Consider the following 8,514-nt stretch of genomic DNA (forward strand, 5'->3'; position numbering starts at 1 on the left):
TGGTTTCCCCGTTTGAATGGTTTTACACTAGTAATATTTTGAGGCCCTTTATAGCTTGTTGCTCGGCGTCAGCAAAGGCTCCATATTGAAGGCCGTACCTTGACCTATAATGGTTTACTTTTTTTTTTTATAAATTGTTACTTGGATAGAGAGTTGTCTCATTGGCACTCATACCATATCTTCCTATATCTAAATATATAGGTCCTTGTACGGGTTTCGAAAATGAACAAACCCACACCTCATGGCTAGCTATAAAAGATCCCGAAATTCAAAATATAAAACAATTCAAACCAGAAAACTAATTGCATAATTTACGTTCAAATCAACAAACTGAAATTTAACATGATAAACAGCAATAAACGACAACCACTACATTACATGCGCCTGACATGGGACAGGTGCATATATAATGTAGTTGGATTATTCTTGTTTGCAGGAGCCCAACATAACCCTTACCTGGCACAATGGTTGTTCAACAGCACAACACAAGAACAAACTACAATGAGTTGAAAAGTGCTCAACTTCATTTGATCGCTGCAAAGCAATCGAACAAGTAACAAACATTAATGCGACAAAGTAAGATCTGTTAGTACTCGTTGTTAAACTGGGAACTTATTCGAAGCCAATTATAGACACTAAAACAAAAAGCACAGATCAAAGACATAATATCAATTCAATGGCTATAGTTGGAATGCGTCAAAAACAGTCCAGAAAATCATGAAGCATTTCTACGCCTGTCCAAAGTAAGGAAACTCTAGCCTTTGGTGTTCTTGTCGTTTTTTATAATTTGGAATCATTAGTATGTATCGGGGTTTAGTGTGGCGCCCATATCACTGAACTGGTATAATTTATTGTTGTAATGCTAGCTAAAGACCGCTTCCTTGTGTTGTATTTTATCACTAAGTTAAAGATCCATTGGTGGCCGTGGGCTGTTTTCTGCTCTTTGGTCAGGTTGTTATCTCTTTAGATATTTCCCGTTTCAATTTTCTATTCTATAGCCTTGTGCAAGGCCAAAATATAAGTACCGACATGTTTAAGTGTTAAATAATAATAACTGTAGCAATACATATTTATCACGTTTTAAGATATTGATAACAAAATCGATGATGGAACCAATAAAAACATTTAATTACAGTGTTAAATTATTTAGAATAAGTTTATTCACAGAATTCAAGCGTACATGGATCGTTTCTATATTTACAGACTCTAAAAGCAACATTCGCATAAAAAATAAGATGTGATATTCCGTATATGTAATAAGGCACAGCTGACCATCCAAACCAAATACATGTATCTATAAAAGAATTAAGTAAAGTTATAAAATAATTTGTGAATACGAAATAATTTGTAATTTAAATTACGAAATTGATAATTCATTTAAATCTGTAATGTCTTTACAAACATATAATATAATAACTAACAAGTAAGAATATATAATACACCGTAAGATGGCGTCACAGAAACTTCACCTTTTAAAAGAGGAAAATTACAATAGGGAACGAATGATGGTACTAGTAGTTGTTATTGTTGATTTTAGAATAGAGTTTTCGGTGAGAAATTGAAATATCTAAATCTTGTAAACGGCAGTTATTGCTGTTAATAATAAACTAAGTAAAGTAGGTGAACTTTGGTAAATATCAACAGTATATTATGAACATTCTTTATTTCATGTATTTAACATTGACCTTTAACAAAACACTGACAGGAGTTTCACTTGTTTACTAAAGTTAATAAAAATTAAGTAATAACTGTTTGGATCGAAGCAATATAAATGTTTAAATTTTAAATGGTCCATACGAAAGTGTAATACTAGAATTAATTATTGGAGCTATATTGTAAGAGAGATTTTAAAAATACATAGCAATGAGCAGTATTGTGATTTTTAGATACATGTATATGTATTGAGCAAGAATGATATTGAACACATTGAGGAAAATGTATTAAAAAAGTAAAATAACAAAAATACCGAACTCCGAGGTAAATTAAAAAATCAAAAGCTCTAACACATCAAACGACTGTCATATTCCTAACTTGGTACTGGCATTTTCTAATGAAAATGATGGATTACACCTTTTCATATAGCTACCTGACCCTCTCACTTGCATGACACTCGCATAACATTTGTAATATTACACCTTATAAACAGAAGAAAATGACAAATTCAAGTATGATTGGGTTACGTTTTGTGGATACTAGTATCATCAAATAACAAACAACAACATCAACATATATTAGAATCAGAAGTAGAGATGAATCTACACCCATGTCTAAACAATATAAAGAGAAGGGACAATTTTAAGAGAAGCTGGTTCTGAACAGATGGTATATCAAGAGACATGTTGGTACGTCCACTGTAAGTTATGTGTTTAGTTAACGACTGAATTATCTTTTCTGGTTATAAAGAAATAATATAAAAAATGTGGTGCATACTGAGTAACCCGCGTAGTCTATGCAAAAGGTGGTCACACATTAACCCGTTAAGTTCATTATTCGGGGTGCACGACATTTTAATATAAATGTTGTCTTCATATCCAGAAAAAAATATTACAACAATTCCTTATCAGTTAATTCTAAATTCTAAGGAGTAAATCATAAAAAAGACGTCATGTTTTTGGACATTTTCCCTATATAGGGAAAAAATTCTGAGACAAGTGCCTGTGTCCATTATAAATGAATTCATGTAGCTTAAAAGTGCCTTGACAATATAACTTTTAATCATGCGCTTTAATGTGACAGTGCATTACTTTTGCGCTAAAATTTCCCATTAAATCGCTTACATGTCCTCTGCCGAGAGAAACTGCTAATGTAAATTGAGGACTGTTGTGTGTAGAGAAGACAACAGTTTTGGAGGGGGTTTTCATTTGTATTTTTGAATATTTACATTTGGGTTTCATTTTCATATTTTGATACAAAATTTGATACGGAATTATCTCTGTTCTGAGAAGCACGACTAGGGACTTGGAAAGGAAAATGTCAGGAGGATTTTTAAAATGAATAAGAGCTCTAAAAACTAAAGATAAGTAAAACAAATATTTCCCATTAAAAGATAATAATAAATATTTTGATAAAACTTTACTTATGAAAACTATTCATTATCTTTATTTCGAGACTTTTTAAATCTTGTTTAAAAATATTTTACTTGATGATTTAAAACATGAATTATCTTTAGATTTCAAATTTCAAACTTTGACGTCTTAAAGTAGTATTTTTATTTTTATAGCAAACTATTTAGATAATGTTATGGCAGCATCACTTGTAACAGTCAAAACTTGTAAAAATACTTCAGTTTGTATTAAGGTTTCTGTTTCTTTAACTTAAAGTGATATTTTATGTGTTGCATTCATCTTTGACCTGCCGTTGGTACAATAACAAATTTATATTTACAATCGGGTGTACAAACAAGCAACAATACAGAGTTTCACATGTTCTGATTTATTATGACACCTAGAAAGAAAATCATGGAGGAAATGCCTCCAATCCGTTATGTTATTTTGCATAGCTCGTTTGGTATGACTGCATGCATGGCTTATAAATATAATCTCTTGAAACATCGTGATCCTAATCTCCTTTTCGCAAGGTCACTGACTGTGTGTACACGTGACCTCACTAATTATTATAGTGAATTCATCCATAACGTATAGTGTTTACACTGACCGTTAAATATTTCATAAATAGGTTAACTATTTAATACATGTGTTTAGTGATGCTATAACATATGAAAAGAGAATAAAACATTTAATGGAAATATGAAATATTTTGGATTTATATGCATTTTGCTGTTGTTTTTAAACGACTGTTCTGCAAAGAACGACACAGCCAAACTAAGTTTAGCAGATATAGTTAAAAATGTGGCTCTCGCGTTCAGTAAAATAAACAATAACAACGGGACTGTACCTTTTGCAGACGCTTTAACGGACAATTACAATGGTATGTTGAACAATGTCCGGTCTGCTTTAGAAGCAGTGAATAAAGTAGAGAATGTGTCGGAATTTATACAAACAAACGCACAATTGAATGATGTGTTATCGAAGTTTGATGTGAAAGACGTCTTATCATTAATTACAAACAATGCATATGTTATAAACAACAGCAATGTATTGAAGACGAACGATGCATCAAGCAACAATTCTTCAAGATGTTTAAATGATACCCAAAGTATTGTTCCTGGAGTGGAAAAGTCAAAAGATTGGGCCTTACGAAGTGAGTAATAGATTGTGTCAATAGTGTATCTACTTAGTTATTTTTATATTGTCATATTTCATTAAATATCTATATACAAATGGATGTACTCTTTTGGTTGATAAATAACTATAAGAGAAGTTGTGCGAGTTGTTTATGACTAGGGGACGAATGTATACAAATATGTATTATATTTTGGAACACAAACTGCTGGAAACAACTGTGTACTAACATGACTAAAGTGATAATAAACTTTGCTGTGGAGAAGCCGTGTATTGAAAAAAAACAAGCATGTGTAACAACAGATAAAAATTAATAGGTAATCTTCAAAACGTCCTCCTCCCTTACACCAGAATATGATCGTTCCCTCAGTTGTCAAAACCAGTATGTGGCTGCAACCAAATTTTAGTTCTACTAATCAGTGTTTAATTCTCTTCTCGTCTAGACGCACATCAGAATAATTCCTGACGGGATTTTAGGAATAAATATTAAAATGGAATGCTGCGTCTACCACAACAGACATGTACGATACTATTCAATTGAAATTCAGCAAAATAAACATGTTTGGTAATGATAAACATTTATCATTTTGCACATCGTCATTTACAAGAAAGGTGATGTAAAATTAGTTTATATATTCCTATATGGAATGAAATAACATTAATGTTATTTCATTCCGTATAGGAATATATAAACTAATTTTCCCAAATGTTTCAGAGGAATAGGTTGGCGTAGTTCATAAGGTGGGAAAAGGAAGGAAGGTAAACCCATGTTGACCTTTTAGTTTATCAACCTTATAAATGACACTAATCATATGATAATAAAGGGATGTTGGATGATTGCCGATGGGGTAAAATACAGAATGACAAGGATATAAACTAACATATGCACCGTGCGGCCTTACATGTAACATTTAAGCGAAATATAAAGTAGGATAACCCATTATTTTTCTCATATAATTGCAAAAATGGTAAAATTGATCAATAAAATTGAGAATGGCAATAGGGACTGTGTCAAAGAGACAACAACCCCACAATAGAGCAGACCAAGCCTTTCAAAAAAAAAATGACAATTCTATAGATAAAGAAGAGGCAGTTATACTACGTGCACTCCAAAGCGGAAAATCAAATATGTTCACCATTGAATGATAAAAAAGTAGAAATTTACACATTTGACTTAAAATTTCGATTTCACTCGTAGTTTTTTTGTCAAAATATATATCTTAACAACTGTTCTAATAAACAGAATAAAAAAGTTGCAGGTTTATTTTCCTTTCTTAAAATAAATATAATCGAGGATATATGTCACAATAAGACAGCAACCCACTTCAACATCAAAACCAAAAAGGTCTCCAAAACATCCAATATTGGCTTTATCATAATATTTTCAGTTCTTAATCGTCTTTAATGTTTCGGCACTAGTTTCGATGATGATATTTTTTGTATTTTTAGTGATAGATGCTAACGGAAAGCCTCCATCAGGACTGTTGAATTTTATTTTAACCTGGGAAGGAGATTATGAAGAATGTCTTCGTATTACAGCCGAAACATTCAAAGGAAAATACTGTCTGGGTTCATTTTGGATAACAGGAGTTCCAAACCCGGTAATGGATACTAGTCATACAACTAACCAAATTATGTATAACATGTCCGAGTACTATATCTACATGATATATTGGGACACCACATTTTTTTCTTCTGTTTTGCTTAAGGAGGTTCGCTACTCTGTTTAAAAATAACAAGCTTTATAAAAGACTGTTTTAAATTGATAACATAAATAAAGAAACTAAAAAATCAGAAAAAATGGAGGGTCCGTGTGCTTCTTTTCGAGATATAAGCCATTGAAAATTTGGCGGGAAATAATTTTTTATAGATTTTTCTTACATTTAACATTGGCACCTTTTTTGTTAAAAAAAAACTATGAAAATAACAAGGATTTTATTTAAGAATTGAATGCTTCTTTTTTTAACGTCATTGGGGTGTAAAAGCGTTGACCGAAGTACATTTTGTATGAAGCGCGGTCAACGCTTTTACAACCCTGTGAAGTTACAAAAAGAAGCATTCAATACTTATAATTACATTTTTTTAGCAATGATCATGAAAACACGAATTTTATTATTGTTTTATTTAATTCACCTGTGCATTTTATTGTGGGACCACGTGTTATCATGATTGAAAAGTTTTATTGAGCAATACAATTGCTTACGGAATAACACGTGATGTGCAATTAGCCAATCATAATAAAGTATCACAATGAAACATACATCTAATGTAATTATAAGAATTTGAAATACGTCCTTTTAAACTATATGTGATAAAAATATGAAAAGAAAAGTAGGGGTTAGTGGGTAAATTTGTTTAATGTTAATACATGAATAAAACCAGAGGATTCCAAAACATCTGGCAAAAATTCAAAAAAATAGAGGAGAAAACATCCCTAATTTCATAGTTTGAATCCTTCAATGATATATTTCTACAATAAAATTGAGAATGGAAATGGGGAATGTGTCAAAGAGACAACAACCCGAATATAGAACAGACAACAACAGAAAGTCACCAACAAGTCTTCAATGCAGCGGGAATTTCGCACCCTGAGGCGTCCTTCAGCTGGACCCTAAACAAATATATATACTAGTTCAGTGATAATGAACGCCATACTAAACTCCAAATTGTACAGAATAAAACTAAAAGTAAAAATAATACAAGACTAACAAAAGCCAGAGGCTCCTGAATTGGGACAGGGGCAAAAATGCGGCGGGAATAAACATGTTTATGAGATCTCAACCCTCCCCCTATACCTCTAGCCAATGTAGAAAAGTAAACGCATAACAATACGCACATTAAAATTCAGTTTAAGAAAAGTCCGAGTCTGATGTCAGAAGATGTAACCAAAGAAAATAATCAAAATGACAATAATACATAAATAACAACAGACTACCAGCAGTTAACTGACATGCCAGCTCCAGACTTCAATTAAACTGATTGAAAGATTATGTCTCCATCATATGAATATCAGGCACAATCCTTCCCGTTAGGGGTTTAGTATCACACCATCATAACATATATGAGAAAAACATACCAACAACTGGTTTTTAAATAGATGTGTTTAGTTTCGATGCAAATACATTTTGTATCTGGCCGCCACGAAACACCCCAAAAGTGGCGCTTAAAAGTGGCGTTAAAGCACCAACAATCAATCAATCAATATATTTAGGTGACAAAAGCGGATGGAGTTTCAATCAAAATTGGATTGTGTATACCTGATACTTGTACGAAAGAAGAAGAACTTGTAATGTTAAGTGCAGGTAATGTATATATTAAATTGTACATACAGAACACAATTTAAACATTAATGGACGTTAGACTCCTCGTAGAATAACCATTAACCATTTTTCAGTATATGTACAATTTATACGATCGAAATCAAAAGAGAAATGTTTATTGATGGAATCAAAAATATTTTGAGATGTCATCAAAATATTTCATATCATGATCAAATACTAGTAGTTTGTACCTTTATTGGGCTATTGGCTGTTTCAGAGAATTTGTAATGATCTGTAATTGTTTAAAGTTCTGACGTGAGTGCAAGTTCAAACGCCCCGTTGTTTATGAGTCTACCAACTTGTGTATATCATGTATATAGGATCGAGACTTAATTCATTAATGTTGCAAAATCAGTATCGCGAGAACTGCATCTGTTCACAATAACCCTACAACTTTAAATGTGGCTGACATTAAATAAAGGCAATAGTATACCGCTGTTCGAAATTCATAAATTGATTGAGAAAAAAACAAAATCTGGGTTACAAACTAAAACTGAGGGAAATATCAAATATAAGAGGAGAACTACGACACAACAGAAATACAACACTAAAATGCAACACACTAGGAAACGAACTGGTTTTGTGATCAGCCAATCCTCCTGCTTTATGGCAATGTTAAATATAAAATTAAACTTAAAAGTTTTAAAACATTTAAATGCTTTTGATGTAAACTCTTTTTTCAGTCGCCCCTAAATTGACCAACAACCGAATTTATGCTTATGATTTAACGTGCCAGGAACCAGGTCGTAAACTTGATACCAGAGCTATAGCCCTGATGTAAGTATAAGTTTAAAATTCAGGCCCATATTTGGCCCTAAAGAGATATACACTGGAAATTATAAATATGCAATATTAGATTCAATGGAAATTATGTCACAGAAATGCTGTTATTGTTATATGAACATGGAGTATAAATAAGGAAATAAGGAGCTCCGATAACGTTAACTTAAGTTACGAATGAAAGACTTCTGTGAAGCAAGTCTGGTATGAAACGAAGCTTGTCCCTGAAAGAT

At 32.1% G+C, this 8,514-nt stretch overlaps 1 protein-coding gene across 1 annotated transcript; it reads left to right on the top strand.

The window, feature by feature from the left end:
• Nucleotides 1–3,713: 3,713 nt before the first annotated feature.
• LOC139481255 (uncharacterized) lies at nt 3,714–8,284 on the top strand. Its single transcript, XM_071264434.1, has 4 exons — nt 3,714–4,200; nt 5,631–5,782; nt 7,393–7,483; nt 8,185–8,284. Exons 1-4 carry the CDS (start codon nt 3,747–3,749, stop codon nt 8,280–8,282), a joined length of 795 nt encoding a protein of 264 aa, XP_071120535.1. The 5' UTR covers nt 3,714–3,746; the 3' UTR covers nt 8,283–8,284.
• The last annotated feature ends 230 nt before the right edge of the window (nt 8,285–8,514 follow it).

The sequence above is a fragment of the Mytilus edulis genome, chromosome 7 (assembly GCF_963676685.1).
Source record: "Mytilus edulis chromosome 7, xbMytEdul2.2, whole genome shotgun sequence".
Taxonomy (NCBI): Eukaryota; Metazoa; Mollusca; class Bivalvia; order Mytilida; family Mytilidae; genus Mytilus; species Mytilus edulis.

Bases quoted from the DNA above. Each gene is read 5' to 3' on its own strand.
- LOC139481255 (XM_071264434.1), top strand. From the start codon at position 3,747: ATGAAATATTTTGGATTTATATGCATTTTGCTGTTGTTTTTAAACGAC. The intron at 4,201-5,630 runs GTGAGTAATAGA...TTGTATTTTTAG, and splicing joins AAAAGATTGGGCCTTACGAA to TGATAGATGCTAACGGAAAG. The intron at 7,484-8,184 runs GTAATGTATATA...CTCTTTTTTCAG, and splicing joins ACTTGTAATGTTAAGTGCAG to TCGCCCCTAAATTGACCAAC.